This window comes from Diplotaxodon limnothrissa, linkage group LG7, assembly GCF_057381915.1.
Source record: "Diplotaxodon limnothrissa isolate DT_005_m linkage group LG7, D_limnothrissa_male_GT1.1, whole genome shotgun sequence".
Classification (NCBI taxonomy): Eukaryota; Metazoa; Chordata; class Actinopteri; order Cichliformes; family Cichlidae; genus Diplotaxodon; species Diplotaxodon limnothrissa.
In genome coordinates this window covers 36,646,649-36,664,237 of record NC_140602.1, presented here as the reverse complement: position 1 = coordinate 36,664,237, position 17,589 = coordinate 36,646,649, and the positions used below count along the sequence as shown (strand labels likewise).

Here is a 17,589-nt window from a genome sequence, read left to right as displayed (position 1 = left end):
TGTACATGGAAATCCAGCAGAAAAAACAAATTCCCTGCCAGAAACATTGAAAAAACATTATTGACAATGAATACTCTAAGGTTGATGCATTTTGCTCGCGACCCCATTGATTTCCTTCTCTCTGGCAGCAAAACTAACAGCAGCCAAAAGCTGATAAAACAAATAGAGCATAAAGAGTCAAATCAATGCCCTGGCACAATCATACGGCAGTGACCATTCCACAATTGTCAGCATAAGTGAAATGTGCAATGCTGCAGCGCACAGTGTGTCTCCTTATCCACCGCAGTGTTCATGATGCAGACACCAAGCAAGAACTTAAAATCTCGCATGGCAAAGGCTTCGTGCAACATTGCCTGAACAGGCATCAATCTAAAGGCTCAGTTCACTCAAATATAATTTTATAAGTCCTTATTTTCATACTTGCTCTAGTGGTATCTAACTATACAGCTAACTTAGATTCATTTTCAGGGGTTTTCAGAAACATTCACGTAATTAAAAAAAAACAATAAATGGAACTTCTTTGCAGTTTAAAGTCATTTTCATGGCCAGATACCACTATGAACATTTTTGTTTTTTGTTTTTTTTGAATGAACTGACCATCTGAGCTATAATCAAGCGATAAGTTCCTTTGCTCAGCCAGTGAAGAACATGATTTCCCCTGCACTCTGATGCAATCAGTGCTGCTTTGAAGGTACAGGGTTTCCACATTTGATGGCCAATCACAGCCTGAGTCTGTGATGTGGCTGTGGCAGTTTGTCTGCTGTGTCTCTCTTGAACCAAGTGAAATGAGACAGCAGGGCTGGAGGAAGGTACAGTATAATTATCACAAGTGCCTGTCAGCAAATCAATGTCCTTCTAAAAGTGTCTACCATCAAACTGATAGCTGTATGTAACTGTCGTATGTGTCCTCATATAGCTGTACATATAGATGTAGGCGCATACAGCAGATGAATGCATGCAGGGGGGCGTCACTGAGAAAGGAGAGGGACACACTAAACTGCCCGCAGACTAATGTAATTTATATCCATGTCAGTGATGATCATGCCAATTTCTCTGCATCACTAAACAAAGATGGCTCATGCTTGCTCATCTTGCTCATTCACCATCACTCTGGGCCCAAAAGCTAAAATTGCTAGACACACATTGCTCTAACTATAGCTATTACAATGGCGCCTTACGCAAGAAGCGCTGAGAGGACCCATGAAGTAAGGCTAATCAAATCTGCTTTGCATGAAAATTATTCAGGATCTTATTCACACTGTTTAGGTACGCTGATTTGATTACTCACAGTGATCTAAATTTCTGAAATTAAAAATGATAGCTTGGTTTTCCAGGGTACAAACTCAATCTAAGATCACAGTTTATGTGGCCTCTTCCTTCTCTAGTACAGCAATCACTAAAACCTCGATACCCATTACTGGCATCGTTTCGACTGCTTCCATGTGTGTTTTTTGTTATTATGTGCTTTTAAATGCCTCAGGTTGTATTATGCAAAGCAATGTGCAGGACTGTGCACCCAAATGCCTTCAAACAGAGGTTTAACTTCAGAGAAAGTGCACTTCTGAGTAAATCTGTTCACAAAGTAAAATCCTCACTAGTTGCCACCTTTGCATTATCTCTGCACCCAGTTATTTTTAAAAGCTAAAAGCTCTCAAACAAGAAGTTCATTAGGTGTCACGCCACCATGGCATTGGTTTTGCAGACTTTTACTAAGAAAGAAAAGTGCATGTGTGTAGGTTGCCCAGGATTGTAAAACTTTAAAAGCTGTAGCAACATACATGATGAGTGAGTAAAGGGTCTTTGGAGTAAAATTTATTTTTAGTTTTTTGAGTTCTATAATGAGAAATGCTAGTTTACTGGGGCATTTCCTACTTTTACCTAATTTAGCTAATGCACATGCATTTTTGTGTGTGAGAGCTTTTTATTTGGTTGCCGATGGTGCCTAAATGATATTAAGGCTTAACTGTCCCTTTTAAATAAAGGCATGATATATAGTAATGGGCCGAAGTGTCCGCTTATTCCATTATTCAATTTATAGAAAGAAAATCTTAGTATAAACAGAACCAGTATGACTTTAAAGTAAAAGTAGTTGTGCCTTTCAAAGTATGTTGGTTGGAGGGGAAAAGAATTAAGCCAAACCGATAAAGAAATAACCTAAATAGCAAACACAATTAATAAGTATACGTGTTACACAGTCATCTATCTGTCACTTTACCATAGCTGACTGTGAATAAATCGCCTAAGGGTGCGACCACTCGAGTGCAACGATTGCTATAATTTATGTAGGGTGTGTAAGTAATAACTCATCTTCATCTTTAATAAAAGCTGTCAGTTACATTAGGACTGGGGCAGGGTTAGGGTTAGTGAAAGGCTGCTGCTGATCCACTCTCTCTGTTCTCTTTTTTAGAGGTGGACAATGTAGCTACAATGTGAACATTTATATTATAAAAAAGTTACATTGTGTTCCATTACTAAGAGACTACACATGTGGCTTCTACATCTGTCTTTTCAAACAGATGTTACTTAGAAGTGCACTGTCTGAACCAGATTGAACCTGATGATAGTTTGGGATGAAAACAAAGCGTCAGAAAGTCTGCTGCGTGACGATAACAGTGATGTTGTATAATGATGCTGGACTATGACAGCTCACATCTGTTTCCAACGGGAAACACGCAGCCGATGTACACGGTGCAAGTCCCATGCCGCTCTTCATCTGATGGTCCAGCATGCCCTGCATGGCCGGGACTGTGCACACGCAGCGCCTCATCAGGGCTCTGGATGGCCGGGCTTCACTCCTGCAGTCTAACATGTGTAAGAAAAGGGGAAAGTAAAGATTAAACGAACACCTGACGTCACTTGGGCATTGATTTTTCTGAACCAAGACCAATACGCACACTGACTTTAACCATTTACTAACACGAGATGTCATCTTCCAACAGGAAAAAGATATTTTTTGCACTAAAATCGAACGGTGCCGTGCACCAATCACTCTTCTGCCAGCTTTCATCTATCCTGCACATGAGATAATACCTGCTCGCCACCTGATATTATGTCATCAGGGGGTTGAGAGAGTGCTGGTTGGCGGGGTGATGGTGGAACAAATGTGCCCTGAAAGAGCCTAGTCATGTGACCTGATGAAAAAGGATGAACTGCGGGGCCAGTGCTGGCCAGGATTGATTTGTCGTGCTATTTGTTTTGTGTTACTTAATCTATGTTCCCCCTTTTATTCCTTCCCTCCATCCATAAAACGATTTGGCATGTTGAAATTCACACCACACTGCCCCGCCCACCCCAAGGGCCTCCCTTGCTGCTACTAATCTGTCATCCTCCACTTATACTATACTCTTTTTTTTTATTAGAAGTAGCATCTTTTAGCTTTCATTTGCTCAGTTAATTATGAATTTATCATTTAAACACTGACTTTTGTTTTTGCACTTTAATTTCAGTAGAAAACAGGCTTTTTCGTTGCTCTAGTAGACAACCATTCCTTCTTATTTTTACCTTTATGCTCTCCATCTCATCCCATTCCCTGGTGTGTGGGGTGAATTTCCATTATACCCCTTAAAGGTATAATGACGTTAAATGGGCTTTAATTACTGACTTATGTCGCTGTTGTTTTCCTTCTATGCATCCAATACTGTAGCTTTTTTATTATTATTATTATTATTTTTAACTTTTTATACCTGCCTGGCTTTGGATGTGAATGTTTGCTTTGCTAGTTTTGGGATTTTTTTATCTGCCATTTTTGGTTCCCTTGGCTTTTGCTTAAGGATATTCTTTAAAGTAATAACAATCCAAGTGGATGGACATTTATTTTATTTTTCTTTTCTCCCCCTATGCAGCCCTCTTCCTCTGTAGAGACTCAGGATGTAAGAATACCTTAATATGAGTTCTTAATATGAGTTCTTTTTTTATTGTTGCACACAGACATCCAGTAATTGTGCTGAGAATAGCTGTGGGGCACTCTGATGGTATGAGGGAGCGAGGGCACCAAATTGGCTCACCATGTTGTAAGAATACGGTTAATAGTGCTTCTTTTTCTTTATGTTTTTATTTTATTTTGACAGGTACGCATTTGAAGATGTTACCTGTGTGTTACTGAGTAAGAGTAGATTGAAGATTAATCATGTGCTGAGATAAAGAAGTGGCAGCTTTAAAGTGTGTGTGCACTCACACAATAGCGAGTGTACGGGTAGACTATTTTAGATGGTTTAAAACCTAGGTATCACACCCACTGACATCTTTACTAGTCATCACTCATTCCAGTGCATTTCTAGGGCCAACTGAGTGTGTTTCTAGAGGACTACTGTGCCATCTTGTGCAGTCCAAGTGTGATTATGTTGCATAAAATGTAGACAAATGCCCTCATATCAGACTGAACAGACTTTGTTCACTCTCACATCTAACAAGCTTTATCCCCTTCTTTCTCCCTCTTTTACATTTCCAAATGGTGTAGTGTTTTTCACAAGGACCCTCCCAGTAATTAGTCTATTAAAAACATAAGGTAATCTATTGGGGTGGCAGTGGTTTTGGTGGTGGTGGGTAGAGAGAAAACGGGTGAGACTGAAACCACGGTTATCACCCCAGCCATAGGACATGAATAATGTTTCTACATATATTTATTTTAGGATAGGAAAAGTGGTAGAGCAGAGCCTGACCCCAAAAAGAAAGCCTCTTTTAGGTCCATCAGTACCACCCTGGCCTCCAGCATCAAGAGACGTAGGTCCTCCAAAGACACGGTAAGGAGACGGAAGAAGCGACACCTTCCCTTGTTTATTCTTTCCTCTCTTTCCTCTTCTCCTCCTCTGTCTCTGCTTCCATCTCTTTGTCTTTCGCTGTCCTCTCTGCCCCCATCCCCATATCTGACCTCAAAAGAGTCCCATGTTCCACTCACTCATTTCCACACGGCTCCGCTGGCCTCTGCCACGTGTCTGTCCCTTCACCATCGATCAACCATTACCATTTAGCTCTTATGGTTCCTCTACAGCATAGAGGGCATCAGTGCAGGATCTCAGGTCAGGCCAGGCCAGGAGCTGGGCTCTGAATTTGGAAAGGGAGCGTCCCAAGTGTCCAGGATTTGGGGGAAAAGGGGGGAAGGATTTAATGGGATTAGTGTCTTCTGGAGGAAGGGGCGCGACAAAAGCAAGCAGTCTGCCAGTGGTGTTTTGTCTTGGGCTGCTCTTCCTCCCTGCCTCTGGTTTGGACGTGGATTCTGTCCGTATTTGGTGGTGATGGTGGTGGTGGCACTGTGGTACGTGTGTGCGTGAGTGTACCGTATGCGAGCGTGTCTGTTTATACGTTTCTGTTCATGTCCTGTCGTTTTGACTGCCTGATCCTTCGTATATCCATTGTTTCTTTGCACCAATCCTGCACTTCCTCTGTTTGGGTTTCAGCCGCTGTTGGTTTGCTTATGGTTTGAAAAGCATGCGCTGGTGTTCTGTCATTTTTTTATTCCCAAAACCCTTTTTTAAAATTTAAGGTGACGTCCAGCCCTCCCGAGAAGAAAACTAATGTGTTGTCATATTTTTCGGTGTGTCTATTTCAGGATTCCACTCATGGATTTCTATTAATCAATTTACTTTTTTGCATTATCATATTTTGTTTGTCATAATTCTTGTTTTATTTCCAGTGTCCTTGTGGTCCGAACTGTGCATGCCTTTTGCAGGGTATATTTTCAGGTCGTGAAGACAGTCGACTTTAAGTTTTACATATTGTTTTTATTGTGCTAAAAACTCTGTGAAGCCTTAGACTCTCACTGTGTTGTGATGCAAGAATAAATACAAGCTACTGCCCCCCCCATTCTTTTTATATCACTCCTTTGCTGCAGCACAATGAGAGTGTCAGGTTTTCTGCATTCCTTCACAGTTCGGTTGAAAGGCCCTGCTCATTGCGGTTTGGAGATTGCACTACACAAGCTTGGATCGCGCTGACAAACCGGTGACCCACGGTCATTTGTGCCCAGCTGATCTGCCAGGCATAGCTGGTTGTTAACCAAATCTGGGCTTTATAAAAGAATGGCAATAATTTGTGGAGATAGCCTTCATAGCCTTTTGCACTAACACTATGCTTTGAATGTGTTTCTCTGGAGAAATGTAGCCTATGGCAGCAAAGATAACAGCTTGCAACATTTAAAAAAAAGTTACGATTTGATTTTCTGTTTCTCCTTTCTTTCTCTTCTGTTAACTATCTGTTGTTGTTTTTTTGTTTTGTTTTGTTTTTTTAACGGATGTTTCAGCAATGAAGCCAAGCACCTTTACTCTTCCCCGGCGTTTTTCCAATAGAATTTCTTTCATTTTATGAGAAGAAGAGCGGGATCGCCACTGCCACTTTGTCTGTATGAGGTTTCGGATGCTGGTTTGGGAGCCCTATTGGGGGAAGAAAATGTCTCAAAGTGTAAAATGAAACAGGATTTAGTGTAATTACAAAAGATGCTCCAACTGAAAGACCTACCATCTTCAGTCTTTGACCATTATTTTTGATTTTATATAAATGTTCTTCTTTTCTATTAATGGATATCAATGGACTTGAGTGTCAGTGTCCCTCACCCACATGCCACACTGCTCCTCTCTCCCTCTACAAGCATGCTAATTACTTTAACTGTCATAGATGTAGTAACTGTAGAAGTAGTAATACTCTTTGTAGCTGTTCCATATATGACAAAAAACCCCAACAAAAAAACGTCATCTTAGTTGTGCTGAATAAGTAGCTTTTAACTGTGGTTGTGATGTCAGTGAAGTGTTTCTCTTTTGCTGGTCCACTTGACCCCAGTAGGGTGCGCTGTTAGCAGGCCCTCAAGGTACAAGACATGTGGAGACCCAAATGGGGGCTGTAAGCTATGTGATGATGCAACTTGCGGGTCAAGGAGATGAGGGACATCCACTCTGACTCCTATTTATTACCTTAAAATAAAAAGCAACAATTTTCCCATTCAGTCTGGATGCCCCCACATCTGTCAGCATGTTAGTTGCATCATACCAACTTCTGAAACTCACATGCTTGAATGTATCGGCTCTATCGGCTTAAAACGAGAGGTGCTTAAATCAAAAAAAGTGACAAATGAGACGGGTACACCTTCCCTGTTTTGGTTCTGAATGTCATTAATGTGCAGTAGTAATGTGCTTAATGTAAAAAGAAAAGATGCTTTCCTGCATGCTTTGCAACACAGCACTGTGAGTCAGAATTTTGATTGGCATGTTGGAAATTAGCTGAATTATAAAGGACATAATGCAGTTACTCCACCCAATCTCACTGTGTTTCAAAACATGAAGCAATTCTACAAAAACAACATGTTCTGCAAACTCGATTTATGATGTATAAAGCGGATTCTGTAATGTAGGATTTCTGTGTTTCTATGTAAAAGATAACATTTTAAAAAATGGCTTACTGCTGCCAAAAGCACTAAAAACAACCCACTCAAACGAAGCATATGCATGGATATGGGATCTTGCCTCCCCTCTCAGCATTGTAGAAGCCTATAATTCAACATATTCTGCTCTTAAAGAAGCACAGTGATGCAGGGATTGGACGTAAGAGTCGGACACAGCAGCACTTGTGCAATCAGCCCAAAATTCATGTTCTCCTCTTGAGCTAAATATAGAGAAACTGCCTGTCTGCATGCACACAGATGACTGTGGGGGTGATAAATGAGCTGCCCATTTTATCCATGGCAGGAAGTTATCACCCAGTCATGTTGCTGAGGCAAAAAATAAAATAAAAAAATAAATGACTGCTGTTGTCAAGACTCTCGGGATCTTACGTCAGCTCCAAAACTAGCCCAGCCCAGGCACAAACTGTTCTACAAAAATTCAGACTTTAAAGAAAATGACACAAAATTAAAGTCTGCCTGAGAGGGGTTAGAGCAACATCCAGCTTCTGCAGAACACAGTTGTTCCCTAAATTAAAATTAATATTTAGACAATGCTAGGACAACAACAACATCGGCAACAAAAGGGACACTAAATTTTGTCAAGAAATGACACCCTGTTATGTGTCTCTCTTCCTCCGCCCTGTTTTTCTTCACCTCTGCAGCAGTACCCACCCACTGACGTCACGGGCCAACTCAACTTGTCTGACCCGTCTGTCAGCACAGTGGTGTAAACGGAGAGGGCGACAATGAGGTTCACTCCCCAAGGAGAGGAGGAGAGGAAGCCAAAACCGAAGCTTTTATTTCACCGCCTGCCAGCGGAGCTTTTGAGGAAACTGCTTGCTGAGGAACTGGCTGAAAACACTCAACTTGCACCTTTCTTTTCCTTTTATCTTTTTTTTTTAAAGACGAAATGACTTTAATGTTCGTAGGGTCCCTGAGCATGCACAGAAGAACCCATCCGACATATACAATCTTTTCCTTCTGTATATTATTACCTAACTTATTTAACGTTGTTTTGTCCCTTTAATTGCACACATTTACTTAATGTTTGATGTTTTCCAATTTCCCAAGCAGCTTTATAGCTTTTAGCAAGCCAGGTTAGTTCGGCTAAGTTTATGGATGAACCAGTTTGGCTGCGAGTATTGTACTGGACATTTCACTTCCACTTAGGGCCTAGAAGTCACAATATTTAATATTTCTTAACAACATATACTGCAATACAAAATGGTCTGTAAGCTCCGATGGAGGTCAAGTATTTTTTAATAGGACATACCTGTGTTTTTATCCACACTAATAATGGCACTACAGAAGGCAGTTGGCTAACCATGTCAACCAGAGAAGATGATGAAGGCATGGGTGTGCTTGGGCAAGGGTATACATCAGCTTCTGGAGATGAACAAATTGAACCTTTCCCCACTTTTATTTTGCACTAACCTCAAAATTTGCATGTGTTTCTATTTTTAACAACAATTCAAGTTTGAAGTATTTAGCTTTACTACTATTTATAGCACGACATATGCAGGTGATATAAGAAATCACATCCTACTTAATTAGTTAAATACTAGTGGTGTCTTTCATATTCAGCCATATTTGAGACAGTTGGCTGTGAGCCATGCTGCTGTTTTGGGACGCCCTCTCTCTTCCTCTCTCCTGCCGCCGCCACTGCAGTCTTTCTCATTTCCAGTCTCCAAGGGGTTGCATCAAAGGGCCAGGTTTTTCACCCAACCAGCACTCGGTCTTTCATGCAAAACCTCCTCCCCTGTGCAGCGCCGGAGAACTTTTACACGAAGGAAGCCGAGTGAATTTGAAAGCTTCGCTCAGCTTGCAAGCACATGTGCAGGTTTGGTTAGATGCAAAAACAGGCCGTTTCCCAATTTCTGGAGATGAGAAACCACTGCTCTGAAGAAAACTGTAACATTCTTTCTGGTGTATGGCACTGCATAGCACTTTATGATGAGGAGTCTCCCCAAACTGTATTTAAACAAAACACCGATTCCCAAAACAGAACGACAGTCATACTGTAAAGTATCTTACCGGTTTCCTTTTTAATTTGCTTTATTGAGAAAAAACAGAGCAGGATCTACAAAGTCTTTATAGGATTAAATGATTTTAATTTGAGCAAAGAGGTTGCTTCTGATCTCATTCAGACCTGTGCATGCTTATGTGTTATTATTAATGCTTTAGTTTGGATGCGTGCTGTTGCCATGTACAGTTAGCTGAGCCGTGAGGAGCACTTAAAGTTGAATGAAATGTAAATAGAGTCTGGCTCTGTGTAGATGAGGTTCATGAGCTCGTACAATGACTGCAGCTGGGAATGTCTTATACTATAGTTACACAAACACAAAACAGGTGTGATACACAGGCATGCATCAACACACACATATACACATGCATATACGCACACACACACACGCACACACACACACACACACACACACACACACACACACGCACACAAACATTAAGGGAAGGTTCACTTGTTTTTCTTACCTTTTCCAGTGACGATCTTGCATTGAATCATGTTGTTTATACACCTGTAAATAAAATACACTTACATTGTCATGTCTAATGAATCCTTTGCTTTAATATGCTAAATATAGGGCTCCAACTAAGAACTATTTCTCTCGTCAATGTCAAGTAATTCTTTCAGTTAATTGATGACATCTACACAATGTCATATAATCAAGGCAAGCAAAAAAAGTACAAATAGGGCTACAGCCACTCCATGCAGGTCTGTGAAAAACTTAGTGTATCATTACTGCAGCCATAGAAATTAAGAGTGAAAGTAGGAGACATATGCTGCTAATCAAATTCACTTGATTAACTGATTGTCAGAAAATTTTGGCAGTTCTATAAACGCAGATGTTTTGGCAATTTGATGGTTTTAAGCATCCAGATGTGTAAACACAATACTACAGTCTTCTCAGGAGTGGGCCTCCCAACAAATTCACTTCAAGGTCTGACCGTGCGATGCTCAGAGAAACCGCAAAACATCCAAGAGCTACATCTCAGACTCTACAGGTCTCATTTAGTATGATAAATGTTAACATTCACAAGTGCAAAGGTAGAAAAAAGACTAAACAAATTTAAAATGGTAGCATAACCCAGGTTCACACAGTTCCATCTGAACTATCCACAAGATTCCTGGAACTATGTCCTCCAGACAGATGAGACTACAGTAGAAATGTTTGGCCATAATGCACAGAACCACATTTGCAGTAAACAAAACACAGCATATCAGCACACACACTTCATATTAAATGCCAAGCACGGTGGTGGAGGGGTGATGATTTGGGCTTCTTTTTCATACACACCCATCTGAGCTTCTTGCACATGACTGCAAGAATCTAATAACTCCTCTGTATACCACAGTGATCTAGAGTCAAACCTGAGGCCACCTGTCCAACTAGCCAAGTCTAGTGATATAGGTTAAAGTTTGTGAATCCCCATAGCTTTGTTTCTGTTGTCTACATTTAGACTGTATAGTTGTCTGCTGCTTTTACTCATTGTTATAAAAGTATAATGCAAAGCAAAGGTGTGTCTGAAGTACTTTTTACATGTTCTCCTCAGCTGCTTCTCAGTTTGGTCCCAACTGAAATATCTCAAAAAACAGCCATAAAATCTTTGTAGATATTAACCATAGTACATTTCTGCATTGTAACATGGATCTCATTCGCAGGTCAACATGACAGCAGTATTGCTGTGAGTATATTAGCATGATTAGTAACATTATCGATTAGTTCAGAAGGAGTCTGCTAGCCAACTTGTTTTAGTTGCATCTGTTAGTTGACATATTTAGTTATTTTGGTTAATAAGATAAGATAACCTTTATTAGTCCCACACGTGGGAAATTTGTTAAATTTGTTAAATATCCACAAGGGTTATGAAACCAGCTTTTAGCTTTTCCTCTAAAACTCTCAGTAGAGTTACTCATATAAAATAGCTGATTTAAACTTGTATTTCACAGCAGCTTTCCTAATGTAAGGGTTAATAATTTGACATTTCAGCAGCTGTAATTATACCACTGTTTTCTTGGATGAAGCATAGCGCTAACATCAAAATCACATTAAGTGTAATCTGAAATTTAATTATGAGCGTCATCTTTGGTCATATCTCAGCTGTCACTATTAATTAATGCAAATGTTGCAGAAGCAGGAGGTGAGATATTTGTCTTGGTGCACTGACTTTCTGTCCTAATCACAGCAGACAGTCTGTCAGAGTCGTTATAATGCTCAGCCATCAACCAACAAGCAGATTTCAAGTCCTGAGATGAGACCACTGTATGTACACAATATGTTTTGGGATTTGTGCTCAGGACATTTGCAGGTTTGCTTTTAATATGCAGTGCAGTCATGCAGTTTTATAAAGGTATGTAAGTCAATTATTTCACACATACATACAAAGTGTTGAAATTGTATTTTATACTTTTTCAGCGTAATTTTAAATATAAGGTCCAAATTAATGTCAGTGGAAGTGAGGCTGAAAAAGCAAAATAGCCTTGTAAGACAGACCAAAACCTTTAAGATCTGCCAAATCAACAATCTAATATATATACTCTTAAAAACTTTGGATACACTGGCCACGTCAGCAACACTGAGGGGCCTGAACGACCACAGAAGACAACCTAAGTGCATGATGACCGATTTTTTCCGATGGTTAAGAAAAACACCATCAAAACATCAACCAAGTCAAGAACACACTCAAGGAGGTAGGAGTTTTTTTGTCAAGGGCTACAAGCAAAAGATGCCTCATGTGAATATAAAAGCATTTATAATAAGGTGAAACCCAACAGTTACATTAAAGAACAGGAAGGCAGATTAGACTTTACCAAAAAGAAACATCTAAAAGAGCCTGCATAGCCCTAAAACTAAGTCTTTGGATGGATGGAAGGAGGAATGAATATATCTACACTGAACAAAAATATAAACGCAACACTTTTGTTTTTGCTCCCATTTTTCACGAGCTGAACTTAAAGAAAGATCTGAAACATTTTCTACAAACACAAAGGACCCATTACTATCAAATACTGTTCACAAATCTGTGTTAGTGAGAACTTCAGGTTTGCCGAGATAATCCATCCTACCTCACAGGTGTGGCATGTCGAGGTGCTGATTAGACAGCATGAACATTGCACAGGTGTGCCTTAGACTGCCCACAATAAAAGGCCACTCTGAAATATGCAGCTTGATCACACAGCACAATGCTACAGATGCCGCAAAACCAGTCAGTATCTGCTGTGGCCACCATTTGCCTCACACAGTGCAACACATAGATGTGTTGCACTGTGTGAGGCAAATGGTGTGCAATGGGCATAGAGTTGATCAGGTTGTTGATTGTGGGCAGTGGAATGTTGGTCCACTCCTCTTCAATACTTGTGCAAAGTTGCTGAATATTGGCAGGAAGTGGAACACGCTGTCATATACGCCGAGCCGAGTGTCCCAAACATGCTCAATGGGTGACATGTCTGGTGAGTATGCTGGCCATGCAAGAACTGGGATGTTTTCAGCTTCCAAGGAATTGTGTACAGATCCTTGCAATATGGGGGAGGCCCATATTATCATGCTGTAACAGGAGGTTATGGTCATGAATAAAACGCACAACCATGGTCCTCAGGATCTCAACACGGTATCTCTGTGCATTCAAAATGCCAACAATAAAATGCACTCGTGTTCATTGTCCATAACCCCACCGGCACCATGGGCCACTCAGTCCACAACATTGACGTCAGCAAACTGCTCATCCACATGACGCAACACAAGCTGTCTGCCATCTGCCCTGAACAGTAAAAACATCTGTCAACAGAACACCTCTCCAACGTGCCAGATGCCATTGAATGTGAGCATTTGTCCACTCAAGTTGGTTAAAGTGATGAACTGCAGTCAGGTCTAGACCCTGATGAGGACCACGAGCATGCAGATGAGCTTCCCTGACACGGTTTCTGACAGTTTTTGCAGAAATTCTTTTATGCAAACCGATTGTTGCTGCAGCTGTCTGGGTGGCTGGCCTCCACCTGGTCGACCATCCTGGAGGTGAACATGCTGGATGTGGAGGTCCTGGGCTGGTGTGGTTACATGTGGTCTGCAATTGAGAGGCTGGTTGGATGTACAGCCAAATTCTCTTAAACGCCTTTGAAGATGGCTTATGGCAGAGAAATGAACATTCATTTCACAGGCAACTGTTCTGGTAGACATTCCTGCAGTCAGCATGCCAATTGCATGCTCCCTCAAAAGCTGTGACATCTGTAGCATTGTGCTGTGTGATCAAGCTGCATATTTCAGAGTGGCCTTTTATTGTGGGCAGTCTAAGGCACACCTGTGCAATGTTCATGCTGTCTAATCAGCACCTCGACATGCCACACCTGTGAGGTAGGATGGATTATCTCGGCAAACCTGAAGTTCTCACTAACACAGATTTAGACAGATTTGTGAACAGTATTTGATAGTAATGGGTCCTTTGTGTTTGTAGAAAATGTTTCAGATCTTTAAGTTCAGCTCATGAAAAATGGGAGCAAAAACAAAAGTGTTGCGTTTATATTTTTGTTCAGTGTACTTAAAGTAGTAATTATTTTGTTATACATAATAATAATGATAGCTGACTTCCAGATGCTGTTCGTGCTGGCTCACTGTCACACTGCCCTGCTTTACTGAGACATCTGAATAGAACAGACCCATTGTTGTCATTATTGGCGACACTAGTGCTTTTTCGACTGCAGCAAATTATACTGACTGCTGTGAAAAAGGCCTGTGACACAAGGTTTAGATGAACAGCAATAACCTTTTAGTTTATGGGAGACAAAAACTCTTAAGGTATGTAACAGGATTCAAGCAAACAGACAACAGGGCATGCAAAAACAAGCCTAAGTTTCCAGAAAATTGGAAAGAAATGACTTATACGCACAAAACATGCTATGGCCTGCTGTCATGTGTGTGAAAAGAACTGGCTCCAGAAGGAGATGTCTGGAAAGTCACGCCATCTGGATTATTTATGCTTAGGCCCAGAGGTTAATAAAGTTTTGTCGTACAACCTATGCTACAACCTGGAGTTGTGAAATAAGGAAATCTTGGAAATGACCCAGGTAAGCTTTGACAACAGATATATCATGGGAACTATAAAGGATTTTGAAAAGTCTAAAATCCTCTCCTTAGAGTGCCATTTAGTGTAACCAAATGCTGAATAAGAAAAAATTGTATCTTCCTGTCACTTGAAGCACAATGTCTTATTGTTATTCACTTTAATTCTTTTTCCACCTTGTATAGGCCAATATCACATACAGAGGGTCAAAGAGTCTCTGTATGTGATATAGAGAAAAAAAAACATAGTAAAACACAAGGTGATGGTACTTGTCACATGTCCTGGTCATATCGTTTTGTTGCCACCTCCTCCTTCAGCAGGAACTTGATACATGTGATACCATGTGAATCTCTTTTTCTGTTTTTGTTTTCTTTTTACCTTCTCTAGTCTGACTTCTCCCAGTATCTCCGAACCTTTGCTGGTTACAAAGAAGGTCAAGGTCAAACGCTTAGACAACCTAGGTACCCACGTCCCCTGAGGTTTAGTATATTGCTGTGAAGTTTGAAGACATTCCATAAAAATATTAATAATAATATTGTAAAAATTTTCCTGAGTTGCACATTTGGTGTGACCTTGACGTGATTTCTACCAAAATTAAATCAGTTTGAGATGTTACTGGTATCTACCAACACACAAAATTTGAAAACAATATTTTACAAACTGTGAGTCTGTTGGGTCTGTGTTTCCACAAGCCCCGCTAGTTTAGAAACTTATTCTCGTTAACGACAAAAACAAGACGAACATCTTTTACTTGCTAGCAAGGGAAGTCTTTGCTCAAGAACCAGCTCTTGGAGCTCACGCTCCTAACCTGACTCCAGCCCAAAGTCCTTCAAAAGAGCAGCTGTCCCCGTAGCTATTTATTAACAAACTGTTACAATACACATCACAGCAAAAGCACCTCCCCTCGTAAGACCCCTCTTGATTACAAAGACCAAGAGGGGTATGTGTATGTATGAGTAAGCACCTATATGCATGTGCAAGAACGTGTGTGTGTGTGTGTGTGTATGTGTGTGTGACCTCCTGCTGACCAAAAGGGTCATAAAAGCAGGAAGAAACATCACAAGAAACAGATCTTTCAGATAGGATGTTTCTGCAATAAAACCTCCCCCAGCACAGAGTGGCTGGAGAGGTGTTCGGGATCAAAGGAATGTCTTGATCCTACTGCTTGAACCAAGACTGGACAAATTTAATAACATAATGACAAGATTCAACAATTAGACTTAACAGAGTCCCAGACTGCTAACAAACAGACAGAGAGACAAATGGACAGAACTGATTACATACCCTTTGAGGGAAGAAAACCAATATCTGTTCATTTTCTCATATCTGTCATTTAGGCCTCGATGGTCTTGGCTCATTATCGACGTTAGACAGGCATACATTTATTACCAGCGGCTTAATCACTCTATTTGTGAATGTGTTGGGAAAGCAAGGAATCAAGGCTGGACTGGGACAAAAAATCGGCCCGGGCATTTTGACTAGAGACTGGCCCACCAGGATAAAGATTGAAAATGTGACGTCATTCAGGGATAAAACCGCAAAGGATTCTGGGAACTTGTGGCAAGAGGTACTAGCGCACGCAGGCTTTCAATTGAACTCAGTTACACAGCGATAAAAAGAAACCCAAAAAATGGCAAGAAGCTGTTGTATTATTATTAACTGCAATAGCCGGTCGCATGACAGCCACAGGAAGTCGACGGGTAAAGAGATCTTTTTTTTTTTTATCGGATTACGTCGTTGAAGTGAAATTTTTTAAGCCATGTTTCCGAAGTAAGAGCCGACGGATGGTCTGGATATACCAAATATAACGTCTCAGAACACTCCAGCTCACATGTTAGTCTGTTCCAAGCATTCCCACAAAGGTCAGAGTTTTGTAGTAGTTAATACGTCATTTTTCTTAACATAATTGGTGATATAGGTTACATGCAAGTCTGGCGCTGAACAGAAATTGTCGCGCTATGCTCCTTTGTTTATTGTGCATAAATAGTGAATTGTTCTGACACAATATTGCGTTTCGCTTCTGTTATAACCATGGTACACTGACAAAAACATAAACTTTTATTCACAGGATAAAACAGTTGTTTTGTATCACTAATTGTCCATTGCGATTACAATATACAATATTACTGTCACTGCTACATTTCTGTAATGCTACTGTAACCGGTTTCTGCTTCATCCCGCTGCAACAGTTCGGCCCAAACAGACTCCTCGACTCTGCGTTGTGTAGTGTTTTTAAAAAGATCGTTGCCACTTTATTTCCTGAATGGAAACAACGGTGTATTATCAGTGCACAGGCTCGCCATACACCACTCCGCACAGCACACTCTCGTATGGCTACGGCAGACTGGCAGCGATTACTGCAGCAATATTACAATTTCTAATATACAATAAAATAACAGCAACAACAAATGATGTACCTGAATGGAAACAACGGTGTATTATCAGTGCACAGGCTCGCCACACACCACTCCGCACAGCACACTACGGCAGAACATCTCATTAGCATTCCGCTTTAGCATACAGTTTCACACATTAATAAACAAATGAAAAGTACATAAAACTGGTGTTGGACATGTGTCCACTAAGCACTTATTACACTCGGTGCTCGTCAGCTAATCAAACATGTTTTATGTGTCTGTACTACTTAGCTATATTGTGTGCGGAACAATACAACTCACCTCTCGTATGGCTCGTACGGCAGACTGGCAGCGATTACTGCAGCCAGCCACACCGAGAGGGGGGCGCTGTTTCCCCATTACACTGATATTTGTGGCAAGTGGAATAATACCACATAAACACTGTTACACTACCAGAAATTATTTCCACTACTAATTAATTACCGTTGAGCTTAAAGGTCCTATTAATAAACTGTTAATGAATGTGTATTTATGAAGACGATTTGTGAGACTGGTAAACTTATGATATGTACAATAGTCTTTCGTTCTACACGGTGCATTTCAAGGTCCTGTACCCATCCGTCGGTAAACTGTACCTGGGCTTGTTGCAGTGACCTGAAGTTACTAAAGTTCATGAGTGTATGCACTCACTCCAAGAAGCGTATAATTATAAATCTGAGCGTGGTGAAAGTTGGGCAGCACGCTGACGTCTTTTGTCCACTCTTTCACTCCTTTGATTTTTTCCTCGTATCTTTT

At 40.7% G+C, this 17,589-nt stretch overlaps 1 protein-coding gene and 1 pseudogene across 6 annotated transcripts in view; both read left to right on the top strand.

Moving 5' to 3' along the window:
- Window positions 1-8,097, top strand: part of grin1a (glutamate receptor, ionotropic, N-methyl D-aspartate 1a) — a 33,772-nt gene extending 25,675 nt beyond the window's left edge. For 3 of the 6 annotated variants that reach the window (XM_085358018.1, XM_085358016.1, XM_085358017.1), the window contains 3 exons: window positions 3,843-3,869; window positions 4,629-4,739; window positions 8,029-8,097. In XM_085358018.1, the coding sequence (XP_085214144.1) occupies window positions 3,843-3,869; window positions 4,629-4,739; window positions 8,029-8,097 (207 nt within the window). The remainder of the gene's footprint in view (window positions 1-3,842; window positions 3,870-4,628; window positions 4,740-8,028) is intronic. The other 3 variants (XM_085358020.1, XM_085358019.1, XM_085358022.1) reach the window with 3 other exon arrangements.
- Window positions 8,098-8,691: 594 nt separating this feature from the next.
- Window positions 8,692-14,915, top strand: LOC146628700 (uncharacterized; annotated as a pseudogene).
- The last annotated feature ends 2,674 nt before the right edge of the window (window positions 14,916-17,589 follow it).